General features: G+C 36.4%; 1 protein-coding gene across 7 annotated transcripts in view; it reads right to left on the minus strand.

The window, feature by feature from the left end:
* Window positions 1-10,557: 10,557 nt before the first annotated feature.
* Window positions 10,558-18,044, minus strand: part of ANGPT1 (angiopoietin 1) — a 363,665-nt gene continuing 356,178 nt past the window's right edge. For all 7 annotated transcript variants that reach the window (XM_053896598.1, XM_053896597.1, XM_053896599.1 and 4 more), the window contains one exon: window positions 10,558-13,194. In XM_053896598.1, the coding sequence (XP_053752573.1) occupies window positions 13,034-13,194 (161 nt within the window). In that variant the 3' untranslated portion in view covers window positions 10,558-13,033. The remainder of the gene's footprint in view (window positions 13,195-18,044) is intronic.

The following is an 18,044-nucleotide window of genomic DNA, read 5'->3' on the forward strand; positions in this document are numbered from 1 at the left end:
TAAAATAAAAAAATAAAGATGCTAAGAGATTTTTCCAGGTTCAATAATAACAAAATGATATTTTGTTTCTGAAAGTGGTAATTACCAGTGTGTTTACTCTGAAACATTAATCTCTGAATTAAAGAAAAATATATTGGAAACTTTTTTCCACCTGTTAAGAATCTTACAAATAAAAAGTTATTGTGGGCTTTGAATCCATTTATTAAAATAGTCAAAGGTATTATTTTTTGCCAGAAAAAATGACTTCATGAGGAAGATGAAAAGTCACTAGCCAAATTTCAACAAATTATTTGCATAACTTATAAATGAGGTTGAAAATGCGTTTATTGGGTAAGCCTGCTTTTTGATGCCTTTGTAATAACATTGGACTTGCATATCTTTTTAAGATTTCTCTTTAAGGGGCACCTGGGTGGCTTCTTTGGTTAAGCGTCTGACTTTGGCTCAGGTCATGATCTCATGGTCTGCGAGTTCGGGCCCCGCATCGGGCTCTGTGCGGACAACTCAGAGCCTGGAGCCTGCTTCGGATTCTGTGTCTCCCTCTCTCTCTGCCCCTTTCCCACTTGTACTCTATGTGTGTGTGTCTCTCTCTCTCACAAAAATAAATAAATGTTAAAAAAAATTAAAAATAACTTAAACAGATTTATCTTTCAAATTTCCCTGATTGTCTTATAAATATGTTACAGTTTGTTCATTTCAAAAGGGATCCATCCAGTAGGGGCACCTAGGTGTTAAGGTGCCCAGTTAAGACTTTGACTCTTGATTTTAGCTCAGGTCACGATCTCATGGTTTGTGAGTTTGAGCCCTGCATCGGGCTCTGCTCTGACAGTGCGGAGCCTACTTGGGATTCTCTTTCTCTCTCTCTCTCTCTGCCCCTACTCTGCTTGCATTCTATCTCTCATTCAACAGAATAAAAATAAATTTTTTAAAAAAATTATAAAATTAAAAAAAGAATCAAAGGGGATCCTGTTAGCTAGTAGTTAGATCTAGAGGCTGGATCAGATTCAGGTTTGCCTTTTGTAAACAATATGATTCAATCAGTAGTCACATGATATTTAGTTCTTTATTTTTATAGATATTAACAGCCATTGCTTAGATCTACTGGTCATTAGGGGCTGCAAAATGGTGATATTGTAAGTCTATCATTTTATAAGCAGAAGTATTTACATCAACTATTTGGTTATCCTGAGGAAAAGTTTGTTGAAGATAGGCGGGATAAATGCCAGATTCTTTCCCTTCATTTACTAGTTTTCAACATGATGATTTTGTTCCCTAGTATTGACTGCAGTATCATATACATAAAGCATATGATATACCAAATATATGGATACACATAGTACACAAAAGCATGTGAACAGAAGAGAACTAGATCAACAGGATGGACTAAAAATTCAATAGAATTAGAATACAGAGTGTCAGAGAGGGAGAGAAATGCTGAGATTCTTTCAACAAATATATTTTTGGATGTGCAGCAAGGTTAAGCTTTGTGCTAAATTTAAAGAATATGGCAATTAATGAACAAAATTCTTTCTCTCAGGAAGTTCATGATCTAGTGAGGAAGAAAGACAATCACAAGCAAGTAGCTATAATACCTTGTAATAGGTGTTTCTATAGATTTAAAAGTATTATAGACTCATGGGCACAGGGATAAGGCCACTGTGGATCAAAGAAGATATAATAAAATAAGTAATGTTTGAGTAAATTCTTAAAGAATATTTTCGGATTTTTAATAGCCCTGGACACAGAGCAGAAAATGGAAGGCATTCCAGACAGCAGGACCCAAATGCACAAAGATACAGGACTTGGGACAGGGGAGATTTCTGTGTTTGAGGAATCAAATTAAAACAGTTTGGCTGGGATATATTTCTGGTCCAGTTCCCAGCCCTCCAACATCCCAGGACCAGATGAAGACGATTGGGATAGGGAGAATGGGTGCCTCAGGGGTCAATGATATGGAGAGTGACTGGAGATGTGGTCTTCATGAGCTTGGTTCTCCATAAATCTCTTGGACCATTATATCTGCTGGGATAGGGCAGCCCCCAAAACGACTGAAATGATTTTCTTGCTGATCTGATGGGGTTTGAAGATAAAATTAAGGTGATTTAAAACATATAGTGTGTTGTATATTATTACAATATAAACTATTGTGATATTCCTTGCTTGCTTGCAAGTGTGAAATTGAGATTTATACCCATAATAGATACTTAAATTATCTCATTTGATTCTCACAGTGATACTGCAAAAAAAAAAAAAAAAAGCAGATAAAGATTATCATTATCCATGCTTAATAACTGAGGAAATAATTTCAGAGAGGGTAAGAGAATTTCCAGGGAAAATATATCAGTGCGAGGTCACTGGTCTAGATCTTCTGAATATATATATATATATACACACACACACACGTACATATATGTATATATACATATACATATATGTATATATACATATAGGTTGAGGCATTTATCTACAGATATGTCATCTGTTGAAGATTGTTTCTTGAGTTATTAACCATATATGACAATGTGTCACTGCACATCAACCATTTCCAAAAGCCTAGATCTTTTTCCTGATAAGCAGAGTATTCTTATACCCTTGGTTTATCACAAATGGTAAGCAGAATTCTGTGGTGGCCCCAAAGATTCCCTGTTCTTATTGTACTTACTCTATATAATCTCCCAGACTGTGAATGCGATGGATTTCACACTTGTCTCTGACATCTAGGACCTGATTTAAAGGGCTCCTGTGATTATGTCAAGCCCATACAGACAATGTGCTTTGAGAGCAGCCAGGAGCTGAGTATGGCCTCCAGCTCACATCCAGCAAGGAAACAGAACTTCGGTTCTACAATCTTGAGAACTTAATTTTGCCAACAATGAGCTTGGAAGGGGATCCCCAGCTCTAGATGAGAAAGCAGCCTACGGAAGCATTGATTTGGACCTGTGGGACTCTGAGCAGAAAGTTCAGTGCAATAATGTAAAAGGATATAACAGTCTGAAATAAATATTTTGATAAAATATTTCTTGGAGAAAATAAATAAGGTCTTTATGTTAGAAAACAATAAAACATACTAAAATATTTTAAGCCAAATAGATGTTTCCCACTGAAAGAGTAATGCTGAAAACCAGCTTGAGTTTGCATGTAATCACGTCTCAGAATATGAAAGACTGAGTTATGCGGTTTACAGGACTAAGAATGTGGTGGGTCTATATAGCTGGGAAGGAATAAGGATGGAGCAATAGAAAGTTGGCAGCGAAAGGGGTGGAGCAGTGAGAAATGCTGAAATGGAAGACTAGAGGAATAGGGTGGGCGTAGGCACTGGCTTGGATCTGGGCTGACGCAACCACTACATGTAGGGTACATTTAAATTGAAGACACACTAAAGAAATCGGCTGACTCCCTTAATCTGAAATACTCTGAGGTTACAGTAGAGGAAGCATTCTCTCCTGAGGAAGAACAGTAATACTTGGCTATTCTAATTCATTTCCCTTCAGATTCACCTCCCCCTCAGAGAACTTCTCAGTCCCCATAGCCAACCCCAAAATTGCCTCAGGGAAGATCATTTTTCACTATTCTGCTCTAACACAGAGGGGGCATATATCCTTCTCTCAGTTACCTATAGTATATATTTGATTCTGGCCTGGCATATTTAACAAAACCATGCAAAAGGAAGCATAATGGTAACAGAGATAAAATATAACTCATAACTGGTAACTAGATGAGAGATCACAAGCTCCATCTGTCCTCATAGAAACTCCTCTGTGATTGCTTTTATTCAAATGGACTTTATCTTGTTGGAGGCATCTGTTTCTCAAGAATGTATCTTGACACATGTAGACTTTGCTTGGTTTTGATTCTACCAGAGGTAGAGCATGAGAAAAGGAATCAAGGGCAAGTAGTTTATTCAGGAGGGGATTCCAGGAAATACAGGTAAAGGATTAGAGATAAGACATGGAAGAGAATAAGTCCATAAATTGTGTGCTATCAAGCTAGTTGCCTGTGTGAGCAACGGGAGCTCATTTCTGCTGGGGAATCTGAGCAGGTGTATTCTACACCTCAGAGTCACTTCAGTCGAGGTGAAAAGAAGCGGAGGCATTTATCTGCAAGTACCTATCATCTGTTGAAGTCTGTTTCTTGAGACATTAATTATCCCTTAGTTTTAGCTCGCCGCATCCAGGTGCTGAGCATGCTCTCTTGGCCAGCAAACAAACAAACATGAAAGCAAACAAAACATCTCTTTGCTGGATTGTCACAGTAAACATCTTTTCCTTTGTTGAGGTCAATATGGAGAGGCACCAATAGTGTTTGCTATAAGACTTCTCAGATTCTTGAGGCTCAGTGACAGTCAATAAACAAATTTCTACAGATCCCTGTCTACCCAGGCACCCTCTCCAAGTGGCTCATTCCCACTCCTAACCAGAAGTCTCACAAAAGCACTACATCAAAACAAGAGAGACTACAGGGGAGTCTTCTGTCTTTTTGTGTAATAATGGAAATCCCTGAGTCCCTCTCTCCCCCTTTCACAGGCCAAAGAAAGGCTGTCATCCTGCTCTCTGGCTCTTCCCTCCTGGAGGGAAATACTTAGACTGGTATTGCTGCTCTCTGAGCCCTAGACTCACTGTTAATCACTAGTTTGGACATAGGCAGTTCAAAGATTATCAAATGGTTTGTTATGCTAGGATTCAGTGCTTGTTTCCTGGTTTTCCTTAAACTTTAAACAAAATATCTTTAATTTTGAAGAAATGTAATCCACATGATTCTCATTTGTATATAAATAATCCGATGTTCTTTTTACATGAGCTCTTTGATGTTTGGGGAAAAATGTGTCTTCATAATCTTCTTGTTGAAAGCAGGAAAGCATTTTTCTTAAAATATAAACTCCCGGGGAAAAAATGATTTGGTAGATCCTTTTGAATTCCTGCTGTTTTCATTCATGTGTCATGTATCCATCCATCCACCCATCCACCCACCCAATGAACAAACCTTTACTTACAACCAAATAAAATAAGTCACAACAAGAACTCAAGGAGTTTATAATCTGGAATGGAAAAAGACCGTGCAAATAACCTGCCCTTAATTGTGATTCAAAGAATATTTTAGGTAGTGTTAGGTCCTACCAACACAAAACTAAGTTTGATACCTGACCCCAAATGCTCTTGATCTGGAGCAAGAACAAGTATGTTAGCAGTTGACTGGAACACAAGTCAAACTGTAAAAATCCTGCAATATAAGTAGAAGTAAGATGCTGTGGCAGCACAGCGGAAGGGTGAGTAATTGAGTTTATGGGAATTTGGGTCGCCTTTAAAGAGGAGGCAGTGTTTCCTGGGTGTGAACATTCACAGGCACAAATGGTGTTGGCTGAACTAGACACTAGAAGGTGTAAAGAAACCTGGGTGTGGCAGTGTGAAGGTGTTACACTAAGTGGTGCTATGCATTACACCATTTTCATACATATAGAAATCACTGGAAAGAGTGGATTAGTCTCTTCACATTCATGATTTCCCATCTAAGTCTTTAACAGTGCTTGGTAAAGTTGTAACTCTTCTGGACAGTTAGTTCTTCCATTATGTTAAGTGGTTTTTCCAGACCTATCTTCAAACAGTGTTTAATTGAACGGCCTATACTCTCATAAAGCTTCCTTTTCTTCCACTTCCTTTATAAAACAGGCCATTAGGTGGCTGCTCCTCCTATGGCATTTCATTCCCTCCTCGCCTCTTCTCTTAGAAGAAGGAATAATTCTCCTACTCAAATTCAGCCTCCTCTCACCCCTCTGTTCTTCTTCTTAAGTTTATTTGTCTTGAGAAAGAGAGAGAGAGACAGAGAGAGAGAGAATCCCAAGCAGGCTCCACATTGTCAGTCCAGAGCCTGACGTGGGGCTTAATCTTGCCAAACATGAGATCATGACGTGAGTTGAGATCAAGAGTCGGATGTTTAGCTGACTGAGCCACCCAGGCACCCCTTACCCCTTCTATTCTTAACTCCAGATCCTTAGCTATCTCAAAGTACTTGCTCCATCAAGGACTTTTCCGCTCCTCCTTTCAGCTCCTCCTTTAGCTCTTTTTCCTTAGCCTTAAAATTCTTTCACACACCTCTCATCCTAAAAACCATCCCTATCCTTGTCCTTGTCCTTCTAGTTCCCTCCCTATCTCCTTCCATTTTCATCCATTTCCTTGGAAGTATTTTCTAAACCAAAGCTTCTCAAACTTTAATATCCATAAATCACTTGAGGATCTTGTTAAGATGAAGGTTCCAATTCAGTAGTCTGGGATGGGGCCTGAGATCCTGCACCTCAACCTAGTCCCCAATCTGTAATGCTGCTATAGAGAGGTCATTCTACATAGCAAAGGTCTAAACTCTAGTTCCCCTTATGTCTTTATCTACCATTTATTCAGAACCCTCTTACCCTCTGGCTTCTAACCTCTATACCTCTAATGCCCCCCATAAAAAATCACCAATTCTTCCTGGAATGCCAAACCCAACGGACACTTTGCAGTCATAGTACCTCCCACCCTCTTTGGGGAGTTAAGCATCCCTGACTGTTAATGCAATCTACTATGATGTTATTCGCTCCTGGTTTCTCTTTTGTCTAACCACAATTTCTCATCTTCTTTTTGAATTCTCCCTGTTTACCTGTTTTTTAAAAATGTTTATGTTCCATCCAGTTTATATTTTACTGTATACTCTCTTGAAACAATCTCATCTAGTAATTTTAATTTCTGCCTGGATACTATAGAGTCCCAAATCTTCCCTTTCGGTCCTGATCGAGCTCAGACTCATGTATCCAATTGCAAAACTTGAATCATTAGCATCTCAAGTTCAACATGTAAAATTAACTCATTAGCTACTCTTCAAAACCTGTGATTCCTCTTTTGGACATCTGTACCACCTTCTATTTAATTAATCAGGACAAAGATATGAAATGACCTTCGTCTCTTCCCCACCTTCCATCCAATCATTACATTTTTTGATTTTTTTTCCTTAGTATCTCTCAAAATCCAACTTCTTCAGTCCATTCCTACTGCCACTGCTGTATAGATCAGGTCTTTCTTCTTAACAGGCTTATAGAATAGCATCTTCACTGACTCAAACTTCTCTGGTCTTACTCCCTTTCAATTCCTACTAATTGCGGCACATTTAGTCTTCCTAAAGTGTGTAAAACCCTGCACTGTCTCCCTTTAACAAGAAAATAAAGCCTAAGCTTAAGAACATGACTTAAAGTCCTTCCTTATCTGGCCCTATCTCCAGCCTCATCTCCTGCTTACCCTTCCCTCAAAGAAACTTTATAGTCCATTCATACTGAACCACTTGGAGTTCCCCATAACTCCGTGCTTTCTGACATTTTTATGCCTTTGTAGTTCCTCTGTCTCTCTGTAAACTCCCAATAAACTTTCAAAATAAAGCTCAGATGCCATCTTTTGTGAAATCGATTATGTGAATTCAGAGGGGCCTACATGTTTCTTTTAATTTTAAAAACATGTATATATAAAATTTACTATTGAGTTATAGTTACTCATTTTTGTCTTTACACACTAATCATTATTATACACAGCTATCCTACAACACAACCTTTAGTGGACTTAATCACTCCTGTCTCAGTCTTCTTTTTGTAGCTTAATCCTATTAATTAAAATTTTTCTGCCTAATGCTTCATCTGGATGCTAGTAATGATCCAGTATATTTGTTAAATATAATTCCCATTCTACCATTAAATTACAGCTATAAAATAATTTCCCAAAGGAAGAGCTTATATAAGTATAATCCAGCATCTCATTATGACTATTATGGTCGTACCTTTCCTAATGGAAATATATTTAACTTAATTTAGAACCTTAATAATGTCTTCTCTAACCTTTTATACCACTGTTTTGATGCTTACACATTGTATTACAATGCATACAAATGAATATTCCTTGATTATAATTTCTTTTAAATCCATTTTTAACTTAAAATGTTTTAGTACCCCCCCTCACTTTTCTTTTGTTTGATTCTGGTTCCTTACAGCATATCTGGGAAGCCAATGTGTATTTACTTAAAAAAAAAAAAAAAAAAAGAATGTATATAAGAGAAACTTAGGGTAGTTGTAGTTCTGTGGCAAAATTAGCTGATAGTGGTAACTTTCTGCTTCCCACCATCACATCATGAACACCAATTCCCCATGGAGGCCAAGATAGATTGGATGGATGGTCAGGAGGCACACTGGTCTGATGAGTGGATGAAGTAGGAGCTTGCCTGTAAAAGAGGATAGCAGGAGTCATTCTGCCCTCCACGAAAATAAGATAAAATAAACTATACTTTCACATTTTTCATCAAAATGAGAGTTAATATGGCAGAGTTTGCAATTCTTTTTCCTTGGTTAAAAGGCAAAGCCCTGGGAGTTATTAAACCTTAACCATTATCTGCTATTTCAGGTGAGTCTGTTGGTTTCTTTTTTGAAAGAATGCAAGAGATGTAACGACTTGTTTAACGTCAATATTTCCTAGGAATTTTTTCATTATGTTTACCTTTATTTGTATGTTCAATTTTAATTTTAACCTCAATGGCTGATATCAAGTAAGAAATCAATACAGTAATGATCAGAAGAATTCATAAGAATGTACTGACCTTGAGTTAGACAAGACAATGCTTATTCGAGGAGCAAAATCCCAAAGTTAAATCCATATATCTAAATTCAAAATTGTCTTACGTTAAAATAACAATAGCAAATGTGTAATAAAGGTGAATAATTACTATTCATTAGCACATTTCTTATATTTACATAATTTAAAGTTAAAAGAAACACATAGACCTCTTTCAATCTACACAATAAAAATGCTCCAGCAAAGTTGGTAATGAAATAAATTTCTGAGCTGACTAAAATTATAAATTATAAATTTGGACATCTTTTTTTTTCTGGAAGAAAATGAGCTAAGTTTAAAGTCTGCTTTAAGATCTTAAATGGCTTAAGATCTTAAATGGCTTAAGATAGTGGTCAAATCTACAGGTATTGGATTTTGTATAGATAGAAGGGATTTCTTCATCTTTCAGAGCAATTCAGTTCCATTGAACAAATAACAAGAGTCTAACAGGTACTGTGGGGAATTAAAAAAGTGAGTAGGAGACAGCTTCTTATAAAACAGTAGAAAAGAGAAAACAAAGCTCAAGCAAAATGTGTTAAAAACTTTGTGAGTGGAGAGAGGGTGATGATTATTAGAAGACATCAGAAAAAGTATCAGGAAGGAACTAAAATTTTGATGCACCATGGAGGACTGTTAGAGCATTTGCCCATCTGAAGGAAGAGAACATAATTTTGGGGAGTGGTTCTGAAACCTTAGGATTCACAAAAATCTTGTGTGTGTGTCGAGAGGTTGGTTGTTATTTCATTCTGTATTAGTTAGTTATGGCTACAATGATGTTTAATAAAACACCCCAAAATGTAGTGGCTTAAAACAACCATCCATTAATGTCTCTTATGATTATTCTGGGCAGTTCCGCTCATCTGAGCAGGGTTCAGTTGATCTCAGCTGAGATCCCTCATGTATCTGGTGTCATGTGGCAGGTCAGTTGGGGGCTGTTGGGACTAGGGGCAGAGGTCTCAGCTGGTAAACTTGCTTCCTGTGATCTCCAAATTTCCTTTAAGTTACTTGGGGCTTTTTCACCTTGAGAAGTAGGCTGAAGCTGAATGACTCTTGAGACCTTCGCTCAAAAGTGACATATAGGCACTTCTGCATTCTATGGGCTAGTGCAAGTCTCAAGCCAGCCATTTAGGAAGTAGACTCCACCTTTTTATCGGATGAACTGCAAAGTCACATTGTAAGGGCAGGAGTAGAGAAAGGGGAATGGTAGTGGTCATATTTGTAATTAGTCTACCACAGAGGCTTCTTCATTTTGATTGAAATATGGAGTAGGTGGAGTGAAGTTATCTGGAGATGTAGGCTGGGGTTAACCTGACATATTTATTTCAAATTTAGGCAGTAGTGAGGAAACACTGAAGGGTTTTGGGCTGGGGAGAAACTTTCAGAAGTCTGGCTCTAAGAATAAGCTTATGTGGATATGGGTAAATAGAAGCAGAAAATGGGAGAAAGGATATGTTTTTCAATCATGTACATGGAAGTTAATAAATGTTCAAATCAGTGTGGTGTTAGTGGGTGCAGGATCAAGGGGCAAAGTAAGAAACTTCCTTCTAAGGACTGACCTTATAAGACCACTGATAGGATTACAGGCATGATGGGCTGGTAGCACCTCCTTATGCTTTCCCTTTTATTCCATTCTCAAATATTCAACACATCTCCCATTATTCCAGTTCAGAGCTCCCAGAATTTATTGTCAATTGTTATATGATAATATGGCATTCATAACTGGTAGAACATACAACCATACAGAGATGTGGGACTGAGACCCATTGCTTTGATCTAACATTCTAATGGAGCTAAGCTTTCTTATCACATCCCAGACTGGAAGTTTTTCAGAGATTGAGGGATTAGTTAATTTAGTAGTTTTTTTTTTTTTTTTCCTCCCAGTGATTCCATACTTCTACAGATCTCTAATTTTAAAATTTGTAAAACATTTATTGAAAATGAGATGAGGTTGCATGAATACATTTTCAGTTTTATTTAAAATCAAATAAATCTGTGACTGATGTGAGAAAAATGGTCTAGAAACCACATAAAGTTTAATGAGATAAAAACATAAAGACAAGATCCTAATACCTAATTATCTTATCTTGAAATAATTAAATGTAAAGGATACACATATTAAATAGTTGCACAGCTGTAAGCATTACACAGTACACATAATGAAGTCATAAAACATTTTATACTGCTTTATTATAAATAATTGGAAACAATATTTCATTTTTTCAAACCCAGATAACAAAACAGTAAATATCATGCTTTCTTTTTTTTTTCATTATTTCATTTTATTTTTGTAATATGAGTTGGGAAATAGTATTTATCAAAAGACTGGTAACAAAAATCTGTAGGAACACAAAAGAACAAAACACTCACTTTCATTCACTTAAATGAAAACTATCAAGAAGGACTTTAGAGGGAGAGGCTGAACAGTGCTATGAAGGAGTCACCAAGAACTGAACAACTGCATAATATGGGAGAATGTCACTTGTGAGGCAAAATGGGGTTGTTACGGATGCATAAAAATGAAGACTTGATGGCAAATTTAGAAAATATTTTCCTAAAAATGGAATAGCTTTATTCTCTCAAATAGAGGAAATCTATATTGTTGCCTTGAACAAACTTATTTTTCTAAGAAAGGACACTTAATATGTATTTCAGTTTTCTTACCTCATAATAACTCACATTTTGATAAAAATGCTTCACTACTGTAACCCTGAACACTTAGAGGCAGTGTTTATTTTTGATAAAATACTGTAGTAAATTCAAATTGCCACAAAAACTTGTGCCCCCAAATTCACTTAAGATAGATTATCCCATAGGAATATTTTCATTGAGAGAATTATAGTAGCTAGAAGTCACAATTTTTTAGATAACTGATTAATTTTCTCTTTTGGGGTGTTTTCCTTATGTTTAATACAGAATTTTGACAATTTTCTCCACTAAATAATTTTTTAAAAATCAGAAGTTGCTTATGAAGACAGAGCCTGAGAGAGAAAAACGTGAAGAAATAATGTAAAATAGTATAGTAGATTTCTTTCAAAACTTGTGTTTGTTTGCTTCAATGAAGGACAATCTTGCATATTCCAGATTAAACAGCTATTAGGTTTACCATGGATATAAACATGCTACGTACAATGGTATTTATAATTCTTCTTTTATTTTTATAGACTTCAAAGTGTATCTCTCCTAGAAACTGGAACAGGGTGAATCTGGAAAACATGCTTCACTTAATTAGCAAAAATTAAATTAGCATGAAATAACAGAATGAGGAATTGAAATGGTGATTTTAAAAATAATGAAGTTACACTTAAGTGCACACATGCAAGAAGATATTGTAAAATGAACTGTTCCAGTTTATTTGGTTTTACTCCAACTGAATACACTCTAAAATACTGGTTTCATGTATAATATCAAAGGAAATATTAAATGCATGTATATTATTTTAAGAGCTTGATGGTATATTTCACATTCTTTAAATTTTACTCACGCTATAAATATATTTATATGTCACTCAGTTTTTAAAGTAAATGAAAACTGTAGCATGGGGGGTAATTTTTTGCTTTATATGTCCATACTTGGTCATGTCTATTTCTTTTCTGAAAACTGTATCAAAAAATCAGAGTAAATGGAGCATGTTTCTAACTCACACTATTATTCTTCATGCACTACAAGTCATTATGGTTTACCAAAATGGAATTTACATTTGAAGATGGGTTAACTGAAATCAACTAGTAAGTATGACTTAAGAGTTAGGCTTCTGAAATCCATTAACATTTAACCAACTTAGAGGGCAATGCTATTATTCTTAAACTTTTATCAAAATTGTGCAAAAGTATAAACTGATTTTTAGTAGGTTTGCATAGAAATAACACCATTTCACTTGTGTGATACATCTTTTCCAAAGGATTACGGCAGGCCTGTTTGTATTTTTCATGTATATTCTTTCTTTGTTGTTGTTCATTTCCCTCCTTCTCCCTTCTCCTCCTCTTCCTATACATTCTCTCCTTCTTCTTCTCCTTCTCCTTCTTCCTCTTCCTCCTCCTCCTCCTCATCCTCCTCCTCTTCTTCTTTTTCTTCAGTTTTTATATGAAATTAACCGTATTTATAATCTGGCTACCATAGTTCTAAAATAAGATCCAGTAGTAGTTTGAAGCACAGTGAACTGAGCAGTTTCTTCCCTTTTTAAAACATGATGGTGAGTGGCATTCCCCACAGTCAAGACTTATGAACACGATTAATCCCATCTAGAGACTTTTGTGAACTCTAAAGGCTCCAAGTCCACAGTCAAGAACCTTGGTGACTTCACATAAATGCCACTTGTGGCTGGAAGGGAGACAATATTGTTTGCTTCAGAAGTTTTCAAGCAGTTTCTTATCTGGTAGCTTCAGATTTTTTTTGTTGCTTTTATGACTGCTTTCGACATTATGCCTTCAAAAATCCAAAGGTCGAATCATCATAGTTGTGGAACGTAAGGAGTAACTGGGCCCTTTGAAGTAGTGCCACTTTATCCCATTCAGTTTTCCATGGTTTTGTCCAGCAGTATAGAACATTCCATTTAGATTGGATGGGCCACAAGCATCAAACCACCAGCCTGAAAAATTAGTTAATAATGAAAGAGAAAAGAAGGAGAAGAAACAATTATAAGTAAATTGAACATCTGGAAATTAGTGGAATTAACCAAGGTGGAATTCATTTATACTTTTTATGACAATTTGCAAATACGAGGCATTCAACAAAAAGCTTCTGGGTAAGTGCAACTGTTTTAAGCGACATCCAATTTAGGCAATGTATGAGTAGAGAGGAAAGCTTCCATGGAAACCAAGCTTCAGGGTCACTCCATTGGGACTCATTTCCCATTGTAATGATGGGAAACTTCTGGGATTCAAGATAAGATCTATTTCAGACCTAGATTTATATGTAGGGCAAGTAAAATGCAGATACCCTTAGTCATTCCATGTTAAGCTTGTTATTAGGACTAGAACAATAATTAGCGAGGAAGTTCAGAAGCTTTGACAACTGATATCTACATAGAGTGAAAGAAATGTTCTCCATCTACTTCATATTTTTGCCAACAACTGGCCCTCAGCTCCTTCTGAAACTAATTGGATACTGGGCAATGACTATGATGCACAAATTGAATTTGAATTACTATGTTCTCCCTATATTTTACAGCTATATGGGAAGTGTTCATCAATAGTAGCCATACAGTGTCTCTACAGCAGTATTTTTTTTTCTGTGATTGTTCAAGCTCTTTCAAAACTTATTAAAAAGAAAAACAACTTGATGAGCAACATGGAGATCCTATGCTTGTATAGTTCTCTGTAAGGGTAACTTAGTAATTTATTTTTTTAATGAATTAAGTTCTTAGATTTTTAGATAAAACATAGTACTTTTTCTCTGTCTCCTGAAGTAACACTACTGAAATCTTTAGGGAGAGATCTATGCCAGAGACATTCTGGCATATTTTTATTTGGATACAGCTGACCTCCCTTTGATTACAGAGTTATACCTAAGGGACTAATAGCTAAAGAAAGAGAAAGCTGTACAACTGATGTTTAACTGATGTTAACTTGTGTATAACACAAGCATCATTTTGCAGAAACTTTAGAAAAAGTTAAATGGAGAAAAGCTTGTTCTCATTTTTCAATTTTGGAAGATGAATACAGCAAGGTTGTGTTTATAAAGTCATACTAGAGACATAGCAAGCTGTATTAATCACAGCGCGTATTAGAGAAGAATAAGGTATGTCTTGAATTTGGAAAGACTGTATTCAATGCTATTTTTCCAACTGTATGCAGACAACATAGATGTTAACGCAGTCAAAACATGAGAAACGAGAAAGTTCTTGTTTGGCAAGGAAGGAAGAACTGTAAAATTCCACATTTTTTTCTTAAGATTAATTCCTTTAAATTTTTTTGATAAATACAACTAGTAAAAATGTGTTATTTGTGTTACAAAAAGCATTCTAATATTAGGGAATGCATTTGCCCTAAAGACTCTCAAAACACCAAATGAAACCCAACTTGATTGCTCCAGTGTTTCGACTTTCTCCTCCTTTTCTCTGACTTTCTTGATGCACTCTCCCATCATGTTAATGATCCTTTCATAGTGTTTCAAATATCCACCATGGTCTCTGAAGGAAAGGCAGCTACTCTATTATTAGGAACTTCTATGAATCAGAATGATCCTCCAACTTACATTAGGTACTCGAGGTAAAAGTATGTATTTTTGTTTGGTTTAGAGAAAGTCACAAGAGTTCTGGACAACTGTGGGAAGGCAGAAGTCTGTTTCCAACAGCAGCCTGGCAATAAAGGGCACAGGCTGAAGGGTAGATTCATTAGGAAATTTTGGATGAGTTTAGCAAAGACACAAGAAACAGTAGGGGCACGTGAGAGAATCAGACAAATTGATCTTCTGTATTTTTTCTGATGAGTAAAGGAGGGTAATGTTTGTGGTAAGGGGAATGGCATTTTGGATATCTTGAAAGAAGACCATATGGCTGGGTCATAGTTAACATGAGAAAATAGCAGCCTCAAGCTGAGAAGGTCAGAAGATCAAATCACAGTCTTTTATCCAATATCCTAAGGACAATGTAAAGGCATGGTCTATTTACAGGCCTACCTCATGTACTTAGCACCGTACCTAACAGTTTGCTTAACAAATGACTGGGGGAGTGACTATAAGCTTACTGACAGATTGGCTGTTTTTGACTATTTCTCCTTACAAATTTTCAGAGTCTGAAGTAGTTTAGTTTACTAAAAAGTTATATTTGATAGACACCACAATACATAACATCCACGCCTACTGTGTTCGTTCATTCATTCTTTATTTATTCCTTCAATATGTAATTATTGTGACTACTGTTAACACAATACTCAACAAGACAGAAGTGGTCCCTCCCTTCATGGAACTTACTTCTCATGTGAGGAACAGACAAAAAGCAAGCGAATAAGTAAAATACTTACGATACTTCATGATTTAAAAAAAGAGAAAGAAAAGAATCAAGGAGCTATGAAGGAGAATAAAAGGAGACCTACTTGACTTTTCACATTCACAGAACAAGCTGGTATTTAATGAGATCTGAAGGATGAGAGGGAGGCAGCCATGTGAAGATGTGGAAAGACTCTTTTAAGCTGAGTATAGCACATGCCAATGTTCTGAGGAAGAAAGAGAGCTTGACATGGTTAGAAACTAAAAGAACATCAGTGTAGCTTGTTCACTAGAACATAGTGAACACGGGGGAAACTCTCAGGAAATAAAGGTAAAGAAACAGGCAGTCTTGGTGGAAAGTTGAACAACGTTCATGGAAAACTTTAGAGTTTATCCAGTCTACTTGTCCATCATCAGATGAATAAGCAAAACATTCTCTCGAAATAGGAACCAATATTTAACCAAGGGAACCAGATCTATCAGGCTGAATGTTTAATCAAATATTATTGAGAACCTTCATTCTGTAACTATGGTCTGCCAAAGTCATCCTGAGCATATGTGGCAGAATGATGAAGGGGAAAAAAATGATTTTAAAATCAAGTCAACAAATATTAACCAACAGAAAGATATAGAGGTCAGGGTTGAATAAAACAGAAATCCTGTCTTCAAAGACTGCACAGTTTTGTTCATGGGAGAGACAATAAACTGCTTAACAATGAGGTGAGGGTTGTTAAACAGAGAAGAAGGAAATCTACGGATACAGAGGCAGAACGTCCTGTCAGTGGGTCCACAAAGTTGACTTATTTACCACCTGAGCTGTGTCCTGAGAATGAATGTGAATTCACTGAACAGAAAGAAATTCTGAACACAGTGTGTACCCTGAGAGAGTAGGAGAGAGTGTCTGTCAGCAGCCTGGCTTGACTGGACTGCCAGTGGGTAAGGGGTTAGACAACAAAAGCTTAGCAAAATAAACAGGAGAGAGAACACAGAGGTTTTTATTTTATTTTCAGAAATTTTCTTGTGGGCAATGGAAAGCCTATAGTGTACCAGACAAGAAATTAGAAGACCCAGACTTTGATGCTGATGGCACCAGTTAATAACCAAGAGATCCTAAGCAGTAATAATAATGATATTTGCTATTTATAAAATAGTTAATATACATTAGGGACTATGCTATAGCATTTATATGCATTCTCTTATTTCATCCTTCAAACAACCTGAGTTGATGTGGCAAGTACTGTAATAAAGACACTGATGCCTAGCAGTAAGGAGATGGTTCCAAGGTCATGGTCACTTAGTTCCTCATTCATAAGATGTGGTTTATAATGTCTGGCCAACCATTTTCCCAGCATAGTCGTATGGCCCAAATAAGATGACACATTGACTATTCGGCCCTGTAAAATCCTAAATAAGTGCTTAGTGTAAGTTATGTGGAAAGGAAGATGGAAGGTTTAGGGTAGGAACGAACACAAAGGATTACATCTTGTGGGGCAGGCACCATAATGATTTAATAATAAAGACCAGGTCATCAGTGCCAACATATCTCCTTATTTGCTTGGTAGGGTCTCTTAGAGAAATATGCAATAATTTGGACCCAAATGAGTAAGTTGTGCAACGTTTGCATTGTAAAAACAATGGCATTTAAGTAACTAACATGATTTGAACAATTGTTTTCAGTGATTTCTTTTGACATCATGTTGAAACCAAAGACCTTAATGTATTTGACGCTTTATCTTAAGACCAGTGGGCCATGCACATAATGGACTATCGCAGAGCAGTTGATGATAATAAAGATGACGAATTAAGATGGCACGACACGAAAAGAAAGGGTGATTATTTCTCATGACAATTTTTGTTGCAGTGTCCTTTATAAGATATTCTGAACTACAAGGAAACAAAAATAGCTATTTGTGTGCAAGTAAGTATTCCATTTCCTCTGACACATGCAGTAAAACAACAAAGGAATTTCTACTTTCTACTTTTCTTTGAAAAAATTGAACATGGCCAGCTCTTTTAAACATAAATCCTGAAAAGACAAGGTTTTAAAGCATGATTATAGAAAACAGGCAAAAGTATAGTGGAGTCCTTGTTACTCATATGTACTCCTTGACATTCATAGATAATCCTGTGTGCTCATGGGTAACCAGGACCTATGTAAATTTGCATGGAATGAAGGTGTTCTTTGTGAACATATAGAGAGTACGCCTGGGTTTGCAGTTCCTCTCTGATAAGATACCAAGTAGCTGGATAATATTATATGTGCTTTACAATCTTGGGGAAATATTAACTCTGTGTGCCTAGGAATAACAAATGCGCCAATATGCTAAAGAAGTTAATCTAGGAAAGACACTTTAAACTTAAAAGAACGCAGTGATGCAAGCAAAGGACAGAAGAAACCAGCAGTGTCCATCTGCTGTTGGGACAACTGATAAAATGTCTCAAATGTTTTAAGATTGGCAACTGCTGGCTTGTACGTTGCCAAGCATTTTTCTTTATAACCTGTAACCTCAT

This window comes from Panthera pardus, unplaced genomic scaffold (genome assembly GCF_024362965.1).
Source record: "Panthera pardus isolate Hobbes unplaced genomic scaffold, ASM2436296v1 HiC_scaffold_7, whole genome shotgun sequence".
NCBI lineage: Eukaryota > Metazoa > Chordata > Mammalia > Carnivora > Felidae > Panthera > Panthera pardus.